Source organism: Jaculus jaculus, chromosome 8, assembly GCF_020740685.1.
Source record: "Jaculus jaculus isolate mJacJac1 chromosome 8, mJacJac1.mat.Y.cur, whole genome shotgun sequence".
In the NCBI taxonomy this organism is placed as follows: domain Eukaryota; kingdom Metazoa; phylum Chordata; class Mammalia; order Rodentia; family Dipodidae; genus Jaculus; species Jaculus jaculus.
The window spans coordinates 113,738,823-113,760,163 of record NC_059109.1 but is presented as its reverse complement, the minus strand read 5'-3'; the positions used below and the strand labels follow the sequence as shown (position 1 = coordinate 113,760,163).

Here is a 21,341-nt window from a genome sequence, read left to right as displayed (position 1 = left end):
TCTGTCTCTCTCAAATAAAAAAAATAAATAAAAATTATTAAAAAAAAAAAAAGAAAGGGATGGACAGATAGATGGCCAGGGGTGGTAGTGTGTTTCTTTAATCCCAATACTCAGGAGATAGAGGTAGAGGATTTCTGTGAGTTCACAGTCAGCCTGGGACCACAGAGTATTTTAGGTCAGCCTGGGCTAGAGTGAAACTCTACGTCAAAAAAGAAAGGGCTGGAGAGATGGCTTAGCACTTGCCTGTGAAGCCTAAGGACCCCGGTTTAAGGCTTGGTTCCCCAGGACCCATGTAAGCCAGATGCACAAGAGGGCGCATGCGTCTGGAGTTCGTTTGCAGTGGCTGGAGGCCCTGGCGCGCCCATTCTCTCTCCCCCCCCCCCCCGCCTCTTTCTCTGCTGTCACTCTCAAATAAATAAATAAATAAAAATGAACAAAAAAATTAAAAGAAAAAGAAAAGAAAAAGAAAGCCAGGCATGATGGCACACACTTTTAATCCCAGCACTCAAGAGGCAGAGGTAGGAGGATCGCAGTGAGTTCGAGGCCACCCTGAGACTACATAATGAACTCCAGGTCAGTGAGACCCTACCTTGAAAAAAACAAGCAAGCAAACAAACAAAAAAAGATGTTGAGCACGGTGGTGGTAATGGCCAAACAAGTACATGTTAAACAAGGGGTCAAATCAGAATTAGAGTAGTAACTAATGAGGATTGTTGGAGATAGAAATATTTGGATATAATTTCTGCTTACTATGGCAAGTGGGCCAAAAGACTTGTCAGGACTGGAATTGAGTCAAAGTTCTTGGTTTGAGGTTTAAGATGTCAGGTACTAGAGATCTTTTCCAGTGCCTAATCTCTCCCAAAGAAAAGCCAAGAAATGAGTCAAGGCCCATCACCAGCCCTAAACTAAAGGATAGAAGGCTGGTACTGGATTCTTCCTCTTCCCATTGCCCAATCAACATAGCTCCCTCCATTTTGTGACAGAAATTCTAAACATCAGTGTCAGAAGTAGCAAACAAGTCTGTGCACCTCTGATAGTTTAAGTTGGAAAAAAAAAAAAGCCTCAAAAAAAGGCCTCAGAAGACATGGGCACATTATCTGTAACCCAACACTTAGGAATCTGATATAGGTGGACAGACACAAATTTGAGGCCAGCTTGGGCTACATAGTGTCTTTAAAAAACAAGGGTAAAAGCCAGGTGTGGTGGTGCATGCCTTTAATCCCAGGCAGAGGCAGGAAGATCACCGTGAGTTCGAGGCCACCCTGAGAATACATAGTGAATTCCAGGTCAGCCTGAGCTAGAATGAGACCCCACCTTGGAAAAAAAAAAGGGGGGGAGACAGGCTGGAGAAATGGCTCAGAGGTTAAGAGGACCAGAGTTCAATTCCCAAGTACCCACATAAAGCCAGATGCACAAGGTGGAACATGTATCTGGAGTTCATTTGCAGTGGTTGGAGGCCCTGGTGTGCCCATTCTCTTTTTCTCTCTTTGCCTATCTCCCTCTCAAATAAATAAATAAAATACTTTAATATATTTTATTTTTATTTATTTATTTATTTGACAGAGAAAGAGGGAGAGAGAGAGAGAATGGGCACAGCAGAGCCTCCAGCCACTACAGATGAATCCAGATGCATGCGCCCCCTTGTGAATCTCTGGCTAACATGGGTCCTGGTGAATTGAACCTGGGTCCTTTGGCTTTGCAGGCAAACACCTTAACTGTTAAGCCATCCCACTAGACTTAAAATATTTAAAAAATAAAATAAAAAACAAGGGTAGGGCTGGAGAGATGGCTTAGCAGTTAAGGTACTTGCAAAGCCAAAGGACCCAAGTTGGATTCCCCAAGACCCACCACGTAAGCCAGATACAAAAGGTGGTGCATGCATCTGGAGTTTGTTTGCAGAGGCTGAGGTCCCTGGTGTGCCCATTCTTTCTCTCTCTCTCTCATAAATAAATAAATGTATTTTTAAAAAAACAAGGGTAAAATGAGAGGTGGAATTAAGCCAATAGCTTCATGAAATGTTTATCGACACACTAGTAGAAATCTGCACAGACACAAAGCCAGGTAGCTAACATGAGCCCAGGACACTGAACAGTCCTCAAAACAGTTTTCAGAACAGTTCATTTATTATTCGTATGCCACCTACCTCCAAAAACATGAGTGGGAAAGCACAGCCTACTTGTCTTATTTTTACCACAGTAGCAAAGGGGTTTTTTCTTCTTTTTTAAAAAATTATTTTATTTATTTTAGAGAGGCAGATAGAGAAGGAAAGAGAATGGGCATACCAGGGCCTTCAGCCAATATAAACGAACTCCAGATGCATGTGCCACCTTGTGCATCGGGCTTACATGGGTCCTGGGGAATCAAACCTGGGTCCTTTGGCTTTGCAGGCAAATGCCTTACCCACTAAGCCATCTCTCCAGTTTGCAAAGGATTTTTTTTTCTTTTTTTTAAACACCAAGGGTCATGAAACTCAGGAAGAGATGTAGATTAAAAATTCACGCCAGGCCAGGCATGGTGGCGCACATCTTTAATCCCAGCCCTCGGGAGGCAGAGGTAGGGGGATCATTGTGAGTTTGAGGCCACCCTGAGACTACATAGTAAATTCCAGGTCAGCTTGGACCAGAGTGAGACCCTACCTTGTTAAAAAAAAAAAAAAAAAAAATTCACGCCAGGTGTGGTGGCACACACCTTTAATTCCAGCACTCAGGAGGCAGAGGTAGGAGGATTGCCATGAGTTTGAGGCCACCCTGAGATTCCATAGTGAATTCCAGGTCAGCCTGGGCTAGAGTGAGACCCTACCTCAAAAAACAAAACAAAACAAAAAAAAAAAATCACAGGGCTGGAGAGATGGCTTAGCCATTAAGGAACTTACCTGCAAAGCCAAAGGACTCAGGTTTGATCCCCCAGAACCTACATAAGCCAGATGCATAAGGGGTGCATGCATCTGTAGTTTGTTTACAACAGTTGGATGCCCTGGCATGCCCATTCTCTCTCTCCCTCTCTACCTGCCTATTTCTCTCTCAAATAAATAAATAAATTTTTAAAAATGTATTTTTTAAAAATTCACATTAGCCAGGCTTGGTGGCGCACATCTTTAATCCCAGCACTAGGGAGGCAGAGGAAGGAGGATCGCCATGAGCTCAAGGCCACCCTGAGACTACACAGTGCGTTCCATGTCAGCCTGGGCTAGAGTGACACCCTACCTCAAAAAACCAACCAACAAACAAAAAATTCACATTAAACATGAAACCCCCCCATTTCCTCCTACACAATCTGCCCACCTCATTCAGTAGGCGGAAGACTGCTCCTGGCAACAGGTATTTCTCTCATAGCTCCAATTAGATGAAGTATTTATGCTTCCAAACTATTCCCAAGTAAAAGGAGTGGAAAGCTTTTTTGGCTCCTTCACCCTAAATCTTCTAAAAGCATCCCTTTTTCTTAGCATTCCAACAGAATTCCAGCCAACCTAATGAATTACTATATACTCACAGCAAGAGAACTTCTAAAAAAGAATGCCTCTTTAGAAATAATCATAGGAACCTAGAAGATCGCATCCAGGAGGAGCCTTGCAGAGCATCCACGGGTCCTTTCCCTACACTGTCACAAAGGGAAGGAAATGCCGTGAAGAGGGAAAGAGAACGTCTTGCAGCCATCTTCTGTCTCAGATGAGGGTTTTGCTTCACTCGGTGTATTTTAATAAGTAGATATTTGCCATATTGCAAAACCAGTGAAGATTTAGGCTGAGAGCAAAACAGTCCCTCCTTCCCTCTCTACACAATTGAAGTAAACTAAAGAACATGGACCTAGATAATTAACAGAACCTCTGAGTGATAGGACAATATACGCGGGGGCTCTGATATGACATGTTCTCTTGATAAATATCCTCGTCCACTCTGCCAACCATCTTTACTGTCACATACACACAGTCACCCATACCCCCATGGGGATCTAAAGAGTTCTACATGTCTACTCTGGAATTCATACTCAGGAACACACAGAGATCTTCAGACCACAGCTTCTGTCCTAAGGCCATTCTTAAAATCACTTTCAGGGCTGGAGAGATGGCTTAGCGGTTAAGCGCTTGCCTGTGAAGCCTAAGGACCCCGGTTCGAGGCTCGGTTCCCCAGGTCCCACGTTAGCCAGATGCACAAGGGGGCGCACGCGTCTGGAGTTCGTTTGCAGAGGCTGGAAGCCCTGGCGCACCCATTCTCTCTCTCTCCCTCTATCTGTCTTTCTCTTTGTGTCTGTCGCTCTCAAATAAATAAATAAATAAAATTTTTAAAAAAATCACTTTCATTTCAAGAGCTTCAGGGGTTGCTTTGTGACAAGGTCTATGTAACCCTGGCTGGCCTTGAACTTGTGGTCATCCTCTTGCCTCCGTTTCTGAGTTTGGGGATTACAGCTAAGTGCTTCTGCACGTGGCCAAAGCCCTAGTTTCTAAAGACTGAAATATAGTGAGAACCTGTAAAGAGACGGCAGTGATTTTGGCTGAGGGTTAAAGTGACTAGGAAATAGCTGACAGCAATGAGCAACCCAAAGCAAACAATAGGAGGACTTGACAATAGCAAAGTTGCTGGGCTTTGTGAGCAGGGACTTCTCTTAGAATAACCTTGAAATGGATTGCACAGTTTATATCACTCGAACATCAGTCTACTCTTTTCTCATAAACCATTTATTTATTTACTGGTTTTGAGGCTGGGTCTCCTGTAGCCAGGCTGGCCTCAAACACCCAGTGTAGCCAAGAATGACACTGAACTCCTGATCCTCCTGCCTTTACCTCCTAAATGCTGGGATTATGAGTGTAAACTACCATGCCCAGGCCCAGACTAAATTTCTTTTGGGGGGGAGCATTTCAAGGTAGTGTGTCACACTCTAGACTAGGCTGACCTAGAATTCACTATGTAGTTTCAGGGTGGCCTCAAACTCACAGCAATCCTCCTACCTCTGCCTCCCTAGTGCTGGGATTACAAGCGTGTGCCACCACACCTGGCCAGACTAATTTTTTTTTTTAATAAAATATCTCGTGTGTTTGACACGTATCATGCTGCATGTGTGGACATCAGAGAACGACTTCTGGTGTTGGTCCTTGCCTTCCACTATGTTTGAGGTAGGGGCTCATGGTCATGTCTATGATCAAAATGTCACCATGAATCAATTCCATGATCTATGACGGGTTTCATGGTTCTACATGATCCAGCAGTCTGCTGACCCCAATACTCTATCTTTTGCTCATATGGCCTGAGCTACAGTAACTTACCAGCTAATCTTCAAACGCACCAGGCAGCCCGCTCTTTCATTTATGTGGGGCTGGGGAGATAGCTCAGCAGGTTAAAGGCTCCTGCTTACAAAGCCTGCTGGGCCTGGGTTCAATTCCTCAGTCACCCACTGAAAGCCAGATATGTGGCAGCAAGAGACACTGGCACACGCACGCATACACACACAAACATCCACACACACGTAAATAGATAAAATGCATAAAAATAAAAGTAAATGACACACACCTTTAATCCCAGCACTCAGGAAGCTGAGGTAGGAGGATTCCGTAAATTCAAGGCTGGCCTGGGGATGCAGAGTGAGTTCCATCCAGGTCAGCCTGGGCTCGAGTGAGAGCCTGCCTTAGATTAAGAAATGTAGCTATCTATTTGGGATATTTTCCCTCCCTCTCCCCATTATCTTCATGACACACTACACTCTTTTACCCCAATTTTTTTGCCCAGAGGTCACTGTATCTGAGGGTCTTCCCTTATCGGCCCCCAAACTGTGACCTGTGTTCTTCTGCAGCACCTGTCAATGCTTGTGTACTGTCTGTCTGTCCATGCTGCACAATGCAGGGACTTTGTTTTGTTCAGAATAGTGCCTGGCACATAGTAAATTCTCAGAAGCGTATACTGAATGAATGTAGTGTTTCCTGCAAAAGCCTTTTCTTCTAAAGAAATTTGGTCTTTTTGCTGTCCAAAGATACAGAAACAGTGACAATTATCTACTGAGTTATTTCAGTGCACCAGGGAACTGTACACATGGGCTTGTCCTACTATTTAATCTTACTTAAACTAACAACTTTATGAACTAAAAGCAGTTTTATGCATATTTTATTTATTTATTTATTTGGTTTTCTGAAGTAGGGTCACACTCTAGCCCAGGCTGACCTGGAATTCACTATGGAGTCTCGAACTCACGGCAGTCCTCCTACCTCTGTCTCCCAAGTGTTGGGATTAAAGGCATGTGCCACCACACCCGGCTGTTTTATGCATATTTTATATTTTTATTTTGGGGATTTTTTTTTAAGACAGCATCTCATTACCACAAGGTGCCCTCAAACTCTCTAAATAGCCAAGGTTGACCTTGAACTCCTGATCCTCCTGCTTCTACCTCCAGGGTTGTTTAGTTTTTTGTTTGTTTGGAGTAGCAGGCTGTTTTATCTTATTTTGTTTTGTTTTCTAGGTAGGGTCTCATACAAGCCCAGGCTGACATGGAATTCACTATGTACTCTCAGGGAAACCTCAAACTCACAGTGATTCTCCTACCTCTGCCTCCCAAGGGCTAGGATTAAAGGCGTGTGCCACCACATCTGGCTTAACAGGCTATTTCATATAGGCCCATTTGGTCTTCCCAAATAGAATGTAAACCCCATGAGACCAAGATCTGGAACACTTAAACTTGATTTAACAAATCTTATCTATTTAAAAAAAATTTAATTTTACATTGAATTAATTTGACTATTATGGCTAATCTTTTACCTGTGATAACCGAGTGCTGGAATACTTGAATGAGGTAGTAACGGATAAAGGAAAACAAATAGCTGACTAGGAGTGGGACTAGCTGGACCTGAGAGCCATTGTTTCCAAACATGCATACGACCTTTGAGCACTTAACACCTCTAGCCCTTAAATCTACCAATCAAAGAGTTGACCTATGTGGACCTTAACAGTTGTTTACAATTCTAAAAATAATAAACATTTACTATGTGTCAACCCAAAGTAAAAGACTCAGTCTTCTTTATAATGGTTCTGTTTTGGCTAATTATAGTACTGGTTTCCCTCAGACAGCTATGTAGAAAGCTATAGCTGTCTGTCTGTCTGTGTCTGTCTGTCTTATCTATCTATCTATCTATCTATCTATCTATCTATCTATCCATCCATCCATCCATCCATCCATCCATCCATCCATCCATCCTGTTTCAAGACAGTGAGCTATAAATATGGCATGCTAAGGACACTATAGTCATCTAAATGACACTGTTGAAGTTGAGAAAAAAGCTACAAAAAAGAAAGCTGGCCAGGCGCTGGTGGCTTACGTCTATAACCCCAGCACTTGGGAGGCTGGGGCAGAAGGACTGCCATGTTTCCAGGTCAGCCTGGGCTATACAATGAGTTTCAAGCTAACCTGGGCTACATAGCAAGACCTTGTCTCAAAGAAAGAAATCACTGAAAATATTTTGTTGTTGTTTTTTCAAGGTAGGGTTTCACTCTAACCCAGGCAGCCCTGGAATTCACTATGTAGTCTCAGGGTCCCAGGAATAGGAAAGCCCAGAACTTAAGAGAAGAAAAAAATGCAGAGCTTTTACCCAAAGCAAGATGGGGTTTCAGAAGCCCTATGTTTTATTTTTTAAAACATCAAGGGCTAGAGAGAAGGCTAGCACTTAAGGCTCTTGCCTGTAAAGCCAAAGGACCCCGTTTTGATTCCCCAGGACCCACATAAGCCAGATGCACAAGGTGGTACATGTGTCTGGAGTTTGTTTGCAGTGGCTGGAGGTCCTGGCACGCCCATTCTCCCCGCTTCTCAGCCACCTTCTTTTCTGCCTCCTTCTCTTTCTTTTCTTTCTTTCTTTCTTTCTTTCTTTCTTTCTTTCTTTCTTTCTTTCTTTCTTTCTTTCTCTCTCTCTCTCTCTCAAATAAATAAATAAAATTAAAATAACAAAACATAAATGAAAATTAGTGCTGAGTGCTGGGGAGATGGCTCAGCAAGTAAAGGCACTTGCTAGCAAAGCTTGACAGCCTGGGTCAATTCCCCAGTATCCACATAAAGTCAGATGCACAAAGTGGCACATGTGTCTGTGGTCTGTAGTGACAGGAGGCCCTAGTGAACCCATTCTCTCTCGAAATAAAATAAAATAAATTAGTGCTAAAAGCAGGTAGCCTCTAACAGAGAGGACTTTGAATATTTGAAATATTTGAATATTTGAAATATTTGAATATTTGAAATTTAGAATATAAATGATAGGAAATTTAGAAATTTCTGAGGATATGATAAATACAAATAGTACAAGAAAAAAAAAAAAAAGAAGGTAACAAAAGCCTATGACTAGGGACGTAGGCCATAGCGGGGAACCTGCTACAGTGGTTATGCTAAGCAAACAGCATGTCAAATTGTCTTCTAAATATCTACATTTGTTCTTTTAGATTAACACTGCTTGAAGCCTCCATCACAGCTGTTTCTTACTACAATAGCCAGTGGTTAATGCATAGATGCATAGCTGGCAAAATTGCTGAGAATAAGTGACTCCCATGTGCTCAGCCTCAAACAGGACATCTGGACCACCCCCTCCAAGACTCAAGGAACCCTGTGGAAGAGCAGGAGGAAGGGGAGGAATGCCATGAAATGCTGTCTTCTGGATAGGATATGGCTTTTACATTCTTACTTCACAGCAGCTGTGGTTTCCTGCACAAGCTTGAGCCTGTCAACACTTTACCACTGATAGGACAAGACCTCCTAGGGTAGTTAATGGCAGCTAAGGGTTGCCGGGAGAAGGGAGTCAGGTTCATCAGTGGTGTAGCCCCTGGTAAGTTGCCCATTCCATGGTAAATAACCTTATACCCATGATCATGCAATCAACCCTAGTTTAGCTCAATGGGTTTAAAAACAAAAGTATGAACATAAGAGGCCAGTATGGTGACACACGCCTTTAATCCCAGCACTCAGGAGGCAGAGGTAGGAGGGATCACCATGAGTTTGAGGCCACCTTGAGACTACATAGTGAATTCCAGGTCAGCCTTGGCTAGAGGCTACCCTACCTCAAAAAAAAAAAAAAAAGTATGAACATAAGATGGGGATTCAAGGCTGGAGAGATGGCTTAGTGGTTAAGGTACTTGCCTATGAAGCCTAAGGACCCAGGTTCGATTCTCCAGTTCCCACTTAAGCCATATGCACATGGTGGTGGAAGCATCTGGAGTTCGTTTGCAGTGGCTAGATTCCCTAGCATGGCCATTCTCCTTCTCTCTCTCTCTCCCCCTCTCCCTGTCCCTAATAAATAAATTCAAAAAAAAAATTTTTTTAGAAAAGAGGAAATATTAAAAAATATGTTTAAAAAAAGATGAGGATTCATGGGAAAGAAGGGTGTAAATGAGAGGGGAAAGGGGATATAGAAGATAATTGGGGGAATAAGATAAAAAATATATGTGTATGTGCATGTGTGTAAAAAATGTCAAAAATAAATACATTTTTTAAAAAGCCAAACAATTATTAACTCGAGAGAAAACAAAAGTCTGTACATGAAAGGAAATACAAGGCACTGGATCTAGCTCAGTTGATAGAGCGTTTGCCCAGCAGGCACAAGATCCTGGGTTCAATGCCCACCACCACAGAAACCAAGAACAGTGATGCACATCTATAATCACCACTCGGGGGATGGAGAATCAAAAGTTCAAGGCCAGTCAGGTGTGTCAGTGCAGCCCTTTAATCCTAGCACTTGGGAGGCAGAGATAGAAGGACCTCCATGAATTTTGAAGACCAGTCTGGGGCTATACAGTGAATTCCAGGTCAGTGTAGGCTAGAGTGAGAGTCTACATTAAAAAAAAAAAAAAAAAAAAAAAAAAGCTGGGCGTGGTGGTGCACATCTTTAATCCCAGCCCTTGGGAGGCAGAGGTAGGAGGGTCGCCGTGAGTTCGAGGCCACCCTGAGACTCCATAGTGAATTCCAGGTCAGCCTGGGCTAGAGTGAGACCCTGCCTCAAAAAACCAAAAATAAATAAATAAATAAATAAGAAATAGGGCTAGGAAGATGGCTTAGTGGTCAAGGTGCTTGCCTGCAAAGCCTAAGGATCCATGTTTGATGCTCCAGATCCCACGTAAGACAAATACACATGATACAAGCATGCAAAGTCACATGTGTGCACAAGGGGGCGCACACATCTAGAGTTCGATTGCAGTGGCTGGAGGTCCTGGTGCACCAATTACCTCTCACTGTCTCTTGGACACATGTGTGCTTTCTCTTTCTCTCATAAAAAAAAAAATATATTTAAACTGGGCTTGGTGAAACACACCTTTAATCCCAGCACTCAGGAGGCAGAGGTAGGAAGATCGCTGTGAGTTCAAGACCACCCTGAGACTACAGATGAACTCCAGGTCAGCCTGAGCTGGAGTGAGACCTTACCACAAAAAACTAAAAAAAAATAATGAATTAAATTAAATTAAAAATTGGCAAATGGGAAAGTGTGGGGGTGGGGAGGGATGGAATTACCATGGGAGATATATATATATATTTTTTTAATTTTTATTTATTTGAGAACGACAGACACAGAGAGAAAGACAGATAGAGGGAGAGAGAGAGAATGGGCGCGCCAGGGCTTCCAGCCTCTGCAAACAAACTCCAGGTGCGTGCGCCCCCTTGTGCATCTGGCTAACGTGGGACCTGGGGAACCGAGCCTCGAACCGGGGTCCTTAGGCTTCACAGGCAAGCGCTTAACCGCTAAGCCATCTCTCCAGCCCTGGGATATATTTTATAATCATGGAAAATGTTAATAAAATTTTTTAAAAATTGGGCTGGAGGGATGGCTTAGCAGTTAAAGTGTTTGCCTGCAAAGCCAAAGGACCCAGGTTTGATTTCCCAGGACCCACATTAGCCAGATGCACAAGGGGGCGCATGTGTCTGGAGTTTGTTTGCAGTGGCTGGAGGCCCTGGCGCGCCCATTTGCTTCCTCCTTCTCTCTGTCTGTCAAATAAATAAAAAAAGAAACTTTAAAAATACCTTATTAAAAATATTTAAAATAAAAAATATAGTGCCTTTCATCTTGACCAGAGAATTTTCTGGAACTATCAAAGAGATCTGGACACTGCACAGTCTGTGGGGTGCAATGTGGATGGCTAACATCTTAGTGATATCATAGATGACATCAATGGTGGTGCAGTGGAATGCCCAGCTAACTAAGAAGCATAAGAAAGAAAAAATATTTCAATAAAAGATGATGGGAAAGAGAAAAAAAATTAAACACAGCCAGGCATGGTGGTGCAAGCCTTTAATTCCAGCACTCAGGAGGCAGAGGTAGGAGGATCACTGTGAGTTTAAGGCCAGCCTGAGACTACGTAGTGAATTCCAGGTCAGCCTGGGCTAGAGTAAGACCTTACCTCAAAAAAAAACAAAAAATAAAAATAAAAAATATATAAAAAATATTTACAAATTTAAAAAAATAATAAAAAGAAGTTCAAGGTCATCTTCAATTACATAGTGAATTTCAGGCCAACAAACAACAAGAGAGTTAATTATATATTTGGCAGTTTATTTTCTCCTAACAATGTAATCCATTTGTAGTTTGCTGTTGTTTTACTATAAAGAATTGAAGGGCTAGAGAAATGGCTTAGCAGTTAAGCACCTGTCTGTAAAGCCTAAGGACCCTGGTTCAAGGCTTGATTCCCCAGGGCTCATTTAAGCCAGATGCACAAGGTGATGCATGCATCTGGAGTTGGTTTGCAGTGGCTGGAGGCCCTGATGGGCCCACTCTCTCTCTCTGCCTCTGTCTGTCGCTCTCAAATAAAAATAAACAAGAAAGAATTTTAAAAAAGAATTGAAAAGGCCAGGTATGGTGGTACATATCTTTAATCTCAGCACTCAGGAGGCAGAGGTAGGTGGATTGCTGTGAGTTCGAGGCCACCCTGAGACTACAGAGTGAATTCCAGGTCAGCCTGGTATAGAACAAGACCCTACCTCAAAAGAACTGGAAAAAAAACAGCGTTGAAAAAATAGGGCTACAGAAATGAGTCTTCCATGCTTAAAGATGTTTGTATGCAAAGCCTGAGTGCCCAGGGTTCAATTCCCTAGTACCTATATAAAGCCAGATGCACAAAGTGGTACATGTTGTCTGGGGTTTGTTTGCAGTTGTGAGAGTCCCTGGTGTGACCATATTCTCATTCTCTCTCTCTCTGCTTACAAATAGATTAAAAAAATTTTTTTTTCGAGGTAGGGTCTCACTCTAGCCCAGGCTGAGCTGCAGTTCAAACTATGGAGTCTCAGGGTGGCCTCGAACTCATGGCAATCCTCCTACCTCCACCACTAGAGTGCAGGGATTAAAAGCATGTGCTACCATGCCTGGCAGTTAACAATTTTTTAAAAAATGTTTAAATTGGTGGCTTAGAGGTTAAAGCACTTGTCTGAGAAGCCTAAGGACCACATTCAACTCTCCAGAACCCACATAAGCCAGATGTACAAAGTGGCATGTGTCTGTAGTTTGTTTGCAGTGGCTGGAGGCCCTGGTATGTCCGTTTTCTCTCTCTCTCTCATAAATAAGAAAATAAATAAATAAATGTTTTTTTTTAAAAAATTAAAAAATATCCTGGCATAACAGGTGCAATAGTGGCACGTCTGTCATGGTGGAAACCAACTGCCTTCTAATTGGACTGGAGGCCTGCTCCATGGGAGAAAATACATCGCTGACACTGAAAAATTAAAACAGGGGTAGTCATGAGCCCTAGGGATTAACATCTGCTGCTGCCTAGCTAAATGTATATACTATGCTCATCAAACTGCCCAGTAAGCACTTCTCTTAATGTTCATACCCATATATTAATGCTATTCTCATTTTTGGTAGAGAATCTTCTCTTTCAGATGTCAGTGACCCTGGTGACCTTTGGATGGCTCAGAAGGCATCATAGTGCTGAAAAAAAGTGACAGGAGTGCTCAGTACTGCAATATCTCTATCCCACCTTCCAAGACTCAGGGTTCATTGCGGAAGAGGTGGCGGAAAGAATGTAAGAGCCAAAGGAAGGGTAGGACTCCTTACAATGTGCTCCTGCAGACACAAAATGGCCCGGATATCCATGACCTCACAGTGCCTGACACTACCTACACAAGACCATCATAAGAGGAGGAAAATATAATGACATCAAAATAAAAGAGAGACTGACTGACATGGGGAGGGGATATGATGAAGAGTGGAGTTTCAAAGGGGAAAGTGGGGGAAGGGAGGCCATTACCATGGGATATATTTTACTATCATGGAAGTTGTTAAAAAAAAAAAAAAGATCCTGGCATGGTGGTGCATGCCTTTAATCCCAGCACTCAAGAGGCAGAGGTAGGAGGACTACTATGAGTTCGAGGCCACCTTGAGACTACATAGTGAGCTCCAGGTCAGCATGGACTAGAGTGAAACCCTACATCAAAAAAAAAAAAAAAAATTAAAAAGAATTGAAAAATTATTATCAATATGGTACTTAGTTCCCATTTTTCTACTCCTACATCCATAACAACTAACACAGAGCTAAGTAAGTACTTATTTGAGAGAAGATTGAGAGAAACAGAAAGAGAGAGAATGGGCATGCCAGGGCCTCTAGCCACTGCAAATGAACGCCACACGCGTGTGCCACCTTGTGCATCTGGCTTTACATGGGTCCTGGGGAATCAAGCCCAGGTCCTTTGGCTTTGTGGGTAAGCACCTTAACCACTAAGCCATGTTTCCAGCCCAAGAATTCTTTTTAAATTTTTTTTTGTTTATTTTTATTTATTTGAGAGCAACAGACAGAGAGAGAAAGGGGCAGAGAGAGAGAGAGAATGGGCGCACCAGGGCCTCCAGCCACTGCGAACGAACTCCAGACGCGTGCGCCCCCTTGTGCATCTGGCTAACGTGGGTCCTGGGGAATCAAGCCTCAAACCAGGGTCCTTAGGCTTCATAGGCAAGCGATTAACCACTAAGCCATCTCTCCAGCCCCCAGACTGGCCTTTTTAATGAGAGCAAACAAGAGTGAGAATGTGAGAGACAGAAAGAACTGGCACGCAAGGGCCTCCAGCCACTGTAATCAAACTCCAGACACGTGTGCCACCTTGTGCACATGTGCAACCTTGTGCATGCGTCACCTTGTGCATCTGGCTTATGTGGGATCTGAGGAGTTGAACATGGGTCCTTAGGCTTCACAGATAAGGGCCTTAACTGCTAAGCAATCTCTCTGGCCCAATAATTCTTTTTTATTTGCTTAAGAATTTTTGTTCATCACTGTCAAAATGGATGAAAATGTCTTATGGAGTTAAAGAATTTTGAATTTGAAGTAAGTTTAAAGATTATTTAATCTAGTGTTTCCCAAGTTAAGTGTCCCACTGAGTACTGCTTCTTGTAATGCGTTAGTGGTATGCTGTTACAGTACTAAGAGCTAACCTAAATTTGGGGAATCCTATGATAAACTGAATTAGTCAGGTCTCTGTTATGAGTCTTAGAGACTTTACTATGTTAGCATACATTGGGGATTCCATACGAAGGCAAGTTACTATAAAATGTTTCCCAAATCATTTATTTCACATATTTTTAAAGATTTTTTGTTTATTTTTTATTTATTTATTTGAGAGTGACAGACAGAGAGAGAAATAGGCAGATAAAGAGAAAATGGGTGCGCCAGGGCCTCCAGCCACTGCAAATGAACTCCAGACGCGTGCGCCCCCTTGTGCATCTGGCTAATGTGGGTCCTGGGGAATCAAGCCTCGAACCGGGATCCTAAGGCTTCACAGGCAAACACTTAACTGCTAAGCCATCTCTCCAGCCCTTGTTTCACATATTAAGAAATTCATACTAAAAACAAAAGAAACAAACAAACAAAAAAGCTTGCATTAATAACACAGGAATGGGATGGAAAGTGCCTGTTTAGCATGAGCTGAGGCCATGTGGTCAATCCCCAGCAGTACCAGAAAAAACAAACAAACAAGGAAAAACAACAACAATAATAATAAAAGGCTCCCACTACTCTCTCTAGTAACTATTGATTCTTGGAGCCTTTTTTAGAAAACACTGACTCAATCTGCCTCCCTCATTTAACAGATGGAGAAGCTGAGTCTCCTTTAGCCTGTCCAGGTAAGAATGGCAGAGGAACTTGTACGAAAGAAGGACCTCGAGCCGGGCGTGGTGGCGCACGCCTTTAATCCCAGCACTCAGGAGGCAGAGGTGGGAGGATCGCCATGAGTTCAAGGCCACCCTGAGACTACATAGTGAAGTCCAGGAGAGCCTGAGCTAGAGTGAAACCCTACCTCAAAAAAAAAAAAAGAAAGAAAGAAAGAAAGAAAGAAAGAAAGAAAGAAAGAAAGAAAGAAAGAAAGGAAAAGAAAAGAAAAGAAAAGAAAAGAAAAGAAAAGAAAAGAAAAGAAAAGAAAAGAAAAGAAAAGAAAAGAAAAGAAAAGAAAAGAAAAGAAAAAGAAAAAAAAAGAAAGAAAGAAAGACCTCAAGACTCTGGAACCATCTATAGTGACTGAACAAGTCTCGCCCGTATTTTCTTTCCAGGGGCACCTGTGTTCTTTCAAACCAAGACACACATTCAGATATAAGCATCTCCTTGGTAGTCCTTTAAGGGATTTCTGATCAGTAAGGAACCTAAAGGGTGGGCTCAAATGTCAGTTGGGGTGCATGCATAAGCCCTAGTGAAGCAATAGATATAACAGTGAGTTTCACTGACAAAGTTGTCCCTAATTAAACAATAATACAATAGCCACTCGTATATATAATGCTTTCCCAATGAACACATAGATGTTGCTATGTCATCTCACACATATATGTACGTGGGTGTACCAAGGACTCTTGCCACTATAAATAGAGTACCAGACACTTGCACTGCTTTGTGGGTCCAGCTTTATGGAGGTGGCTAGGGAACTGGATGAACCTTGGCCAGCTTTGCTTGTAAGCAGCTATAACTGCTGAGTCATCTTCCAAGACCCTAAGGCAATTAAATTCTTTGCTTGTGGTTACATAGTAAGCTAATTATTATTCCAACTCTTCTAAATTTCTCACCTTTCCCATATAAAATGAGGAAAACAAAAGTGCTTTTATGGCCGTAAGCGTCAAATGAGGATATTTGCTAAGTACAGTGTCTGGCACATAACTCAATAAAAGGTAATGATAACAGTGATGGAAGTGGTGAAAAACTGAGGACTCACCATTTTCATTCCAAACCAAGAATGAAACAAAAGCAACTTCGTCCTGTTCTCTTCCATTTCCTCCCTCTCCTTCCCCTTCAACCATAAAAGAACACTAGGCTGGAAGTGACTTGTTAAACCAGGAAATTAATAATACTTTCCTTTACCTACTTGGCTGCCATGAACATCAAATGAGCTAGTGGAGTTTAAAGTGCTCTGACAGCGAGCGTGTCACACCTGGAATCTTAGCACCCGGGTGGCTGAGGAAGGAGGACTGCTGTGAACTGAAGACCAGCCTGAGCTACATAGCAAGACCGTCTCCAAACCTTAAAAAAATCAAGTACATTGTGAACTATGAAACACTAGCGAAATATGAGAAGTGACTAATCTGTCACATACTATAAATATTTTTACCAGTAAAAAGCAACTTTATCTCCAAGTTTTCTCTCATGGACATTTCGATCCAGCACATTGTAGCATATGTTGGTCGTTGCTCCTTTCATCCACTCAATGAAGATTTTCCCTTTAGTCACGTCGAAGTTGTACTCAAGGAATGGGCCAGAGCATGGGGTCTTCCAGTAAAATTCCTTAGCAATGTCTCCCCAAAACTCTGCAACAAAAAGATACGTTCACATATCACTACATGTCTTCAATGTGTTTAGCATTGGATGGCTTACTAGTCTATACACTGGACCAGGTCACAATTTCCCTGCCCTAGGATCTACTACCTGTCTAATTTTATCACCTGTCACTCTCCCACCTATGACCAATTCCCATGGGCTGAATCTTGATTCTGATTGTTCCTTCTGTCCTCAAAACTGGACATGGTGCTACACGCCTGGCTAGGAGTTTAAGGCTAATCTTATCTACATGGCAAGTCGAGGCTGTATGACAATGTCTCAAAAACAAGAGAAGGGTTGGAGAGCTGGCCTGCGAAGCCTAAGGACCCAGGTTTGACTCCCCAGAACCCACTTAAGCCAGACACACAAGGTGACTGATGCATGCACACAAGGTGGCATACACGTCTAGAGTTCGAAGGCAGTGACTTAAGGCCCTGGTGTACCAATTCTCTCTCTTGCTCTCTTTCACCAAATCAATCAATCAATCAATCAATCAATCAATCAATAAATAAATAAAGACAAGGTTGGGCACTCAGGAGGCAGAGGTAGGACAATCACTGTGAGTTCAAGGCCAGAGGACCCCAGATCGACTCTCCAGGACCCATGTAAGCCAGATGCACAAGGGGCCACATGTATCTGGAGTTTGTTTGAAGTGGTTGGTGGCCCTGGAGTGCCCATTCTCGCACTCACTCTCTCTCTCTCTCAAATAAATAAATAAAATTTTAAAATTAATTTTTTACCCACACAGCCTTCCATAATCATCTCTTAATTTGTTCATTCTCTTGGCAATTATTTATTATCTACTCCTACAATTACTCACACAAGTGTTATGTGCCAGATGTTAATTTAAGTTCTTTGTATGTATTATTTCATTTAGTCCTCAGCTCTGAGATATGCATTGCTTTTTTCTTCTTATAGATTTGGAAAGTAAGACTTAGCTAAGTTAAATAATTTGTCCAAGGTGTCACAGGTTATTATAGATAGAGAAGAAAGAGAGAGAGAGAAAGAATGGACACACCAGGGCCTCTAGCCACTGCGAACAAACTCCAGACACATGCACCACCTTGTGCATCTGGCTTATGTGAGACCCGGTGAATCAAACCTGGGTCCTTAGCCTTAACCACTAAGCCATCTCTCCAGCCCAATATATGAACTTTTTTGGAGGAAGTCTGCTAAAGTCCAACAGGTAAATAGCAATGTTCTCTACTCCCTGACCAAATGAGACTGCTCTTTGTATTATGAGAGGGAACCAAGGGTTTGTGTTAAGAGAAGCTACTTCAGGCTGAAACACTGAAAATAAGGAGTAAGAATTGACCTGGGCATATCCAGCAATCCTGATATGCATGATAAGGAGTGTCATTTATCCCAAGAGCAATAGAAAGCCAATGAAAGATTTAAGGCAAGAGAAAGACAAGATCAAATTTATATTCTTTTTTAAAAAAAATATCTATTTATTTATTTATTTGAAAGATGGGGGAGGGAGATAGAGAAATAGAGAATGGGTGCTCCAGGGCCTCTAGCCACTGCAAATGAACTTCAGGGGCATGAGCTACCTTGTGCATCTGGTTTTATGTGGGTACTGGGGAACTGAACCTGGGTCCTTTTGCTTTGCTGGCAAGCACCTGAACCGCTAAGCCATCTATCCACTCCCAGATTTATATTCTTAAACTATCTGACTTGCTCCTGTGCAGAAAATGTACAACAGGTAAAACAAATAAATGCAAAGAATTAGGGATATTCTGAGTCCTAGATTAAGAGTTAGAGCCAAAACAATGGAAGGAGCCTGAGAGATTATGATCACCTCATTTTATTTCATAAAACACCAAATTATAGAGACTAAGTGTAAAGCAGGATATATTAGTACACACCTGTAATCCTAGCACTTGGGAGGCCAGAGGATCAGGAGTTGGGAGGCCAATCTCAATGACACAGAAAATTTGAGGCCAGCCTGGGCTATATGAGCTCATGCCTCAAACAACAACAAAAAAGTGACAAAAAGCAACTCAAAAACCCAACAATTACAAACTGATAAAAACTAGTACCATAAACCAGGCGTGGTGGCACATGCCTTTAATCCCAACACTTGGGAGGCAGAGGCAGGAGGATCGCAATGAATTCAAGGTCAGCCTGAGACTGCATAGTGAATTCCAGGTTAGCCTGGACTAGAGAGCAAGCTGATTCTACCTGGAAAAACCAGAAGAAAAAAAAAAAAAACTATACATAGTAATATAAGTGAGTACTGAATGTCTTTTAACGAGAAAGCACATGGAAACTGACCTTAAGGGAATACCCTTCCAACATCAGGAGTGGGCTAATTTCATTTCATCTTTATGGCATTATGCTATGTTCCTATGAAGCATATATTATCCTAATTTATAGACGAGAAAACTAAAGCTCATAAAGCTTAGAAAAAAAACTCCCCAGGACTATAAAACTAATAATGAGGTTTTTGTTTGTTTGCTTAAGGTAGGGTTTCACTCTAGCTCAGGCTGACCTGGAATTCACTATGTAATCTCAGGGTGGCCTTGAACTCATGGTGATTCTCCTACCTCTCCTCACGAGTGCTAGGATCAAAGGCGTGTGTCACCATGCTCCGCTAAAACTAATAATGAGAATGCAGATCTTCTAAGGTATTTTATGTGACAATAGTAGACATTGTACAAAGACTGTGTGTCACATTATATCCATCAACAAGGAACAAAAAAAACCTGATTTTATACTCAGTTTATTTGGTCTTTTTTCCAAATACAGAGACACACAAACAAAGAGAGAGAGAGAGTATAAGAACGGATGTGGGGCTGGAGAGATGGCCTAGCAGTTAAGGTGTGTGGCTGCAAAACCAAAGGACCCAGGTTTGATTCTCCTGGACCCATGTAAGCCAGACGCACAAAGGTGGCTCATGACTCTGGAGTTTGTTTCCGTGGCTAGAGGCCCTGGCGTGCCCTTTTTCCATTCTCTCCCTCTCTTTCAAATAAATAAATAAAAACAAAATACTAAAACAAAAAAGAAAAGATGTAGTAGGGCCTAGTGCCACTGCAAACTCCCAACACATGCACCACTTTGTGCATCTAGTTCTATGTGGATCCTAGGGAATTGAACACAGGCCTTCAGGCTTTGCAAGCAAGCAGCTTTAACAGATGAGCCATTTTTCCAGTTCTGTTTTATTTATTTGCAAGCATAGAGAGAAAGACAGGGAGAGTGACAGAGAGGGAGAATGTATATGCTAGGGCCTCTTGTTGCTGCAAATGAACTCCAGATGCATGTATGTTGGTGCTGGGGAATTGAACTGGGCTGTCAGGCTTAGAAAGCAAGTGTCTTAACTGCTGAACTCTCTCTCCATGTTATAATTTATTATATATATGTGTTATTTTATTCTTATTTATTTACTTGAAATAGAGAGGAAGAGAGATAATGGGTGCACCAAGGCCTCTAGCCACTGTAAGTGAACTCCAGATGCATGTACCATCTTGTGCATCTGGCTTACATGGATCCTAGAAAATCAAACCTAGGTCCTTTGGGTTTACAAGCAAGCATCTTAACTGCTAAGCCATCTCTCTAGCGAACCCCCCCCCCCATTTTATCTTTGTTTATTTTTATTTTTTATGAGAGAGAGAGAGAGAATTGGCATGCCAGGGCCTCCAGCCACTGCAACAGAATTCTAGACATGCGTACTACCACCTTGTATGCATATGCTGCCTTGTGCATCTGGCTTACGTGGGACCTGGAGAGTTGAACATGGGTCCCTAGGCTTTTCAGGGAAGTTCCTTAACCTCTCAGCCATCTCTCTAGCTGCATCCCCATTTTTTGTTTGTTTGTTTGCTTTGTTTTGTTTTTTCTTTTGTTTGTTTGTTTGTTTGTTTGTTTTTCAAGGTAGGGTTTCACTCTGGTCCAGGCTGACCTGGAATTTACTATGTATTCTCAGGGTGGCCTCAAACTCATGGTGATCCTCTTACCTCTGCCTCCTGAGTGCTGGGATTAAAGGCATGCGCCACCACGCTCAACTCATTTTATTTTTTGTAAAGTCTTGCACATGTACATTTGTGTGTATTGAGATTGGGTGTTTCTTTGGCATACATTCTAAGTACTGAATATATGAGGAAAAAGATGAGCCTGGACTGCAATGATCTCGGAATGTTCTATAGGGCTGTTAGTTTGGCTATGGAAACAAAAGCAGAAACGGCTGGCTGAAGGCAAGGAAGCAGGAAAGGCTTTTATGTATCCAGGATATCAAGAATTGCCTGCCTAGAATGAGGGGTGTGTACAGACTAGTAGGAGATAAGACTGAAGAAGTGGGGTGAGGCTAAATTACCCCGGGGCCTCTCATTGAAGGAAATGCAGAATTTTAAAATGAAATTATAGGGCTGGAGATATGGCTTAGTGGTTAAGGCATTTGCTTGCAAAGCCAAAGTACCCTGGTTCAACTATCCAGGACCCATGTAAGCCAGATGCACAAGGTGGCACATGTATCTGGAATTCATTTTCAGGGGTTGAAGGCCCTAGCATACCCATTCTCTCTCTCCCCCACCTATACATACATATATATATCTATCTACCTCTCTCTCTCTCAAATAAATAAATAAATAATGTTTAATGACATTTAAAGTTTGTTTTAGTTTTTAAAGCTAGGCA

The 21,341-nt window shown here is 42.2% G+C and overlaps 1 protein-coding gene across 3 annotated transcripts in view; it reads right to left on the bottom strand.

Annotated features, from left to right (window-relative positions):
- The window catches only part of Acss2 (acyl-CoA synthetase short chain family member 2), a 65,109-nt gene that overhangs the window by 39,611 nt on the left and 4,157 nt on the right, over positions 1 to 21,341 (bottom strand). For all 3 annotated transcript variants that reach the window (XM_004668110.2, XM_045156176.1, XM_004668111.2), the window contains exon 2: positions 16,507 to 16,702. In XM_004668110.2, coding sequence (XP_004668167.1) covers positions 16,507 to 16,702 — 196 coding nt within the window. The remainder of the gene's footprint in view (positions 1 to 16,506; positions 16,703 to 21,341) is intronic.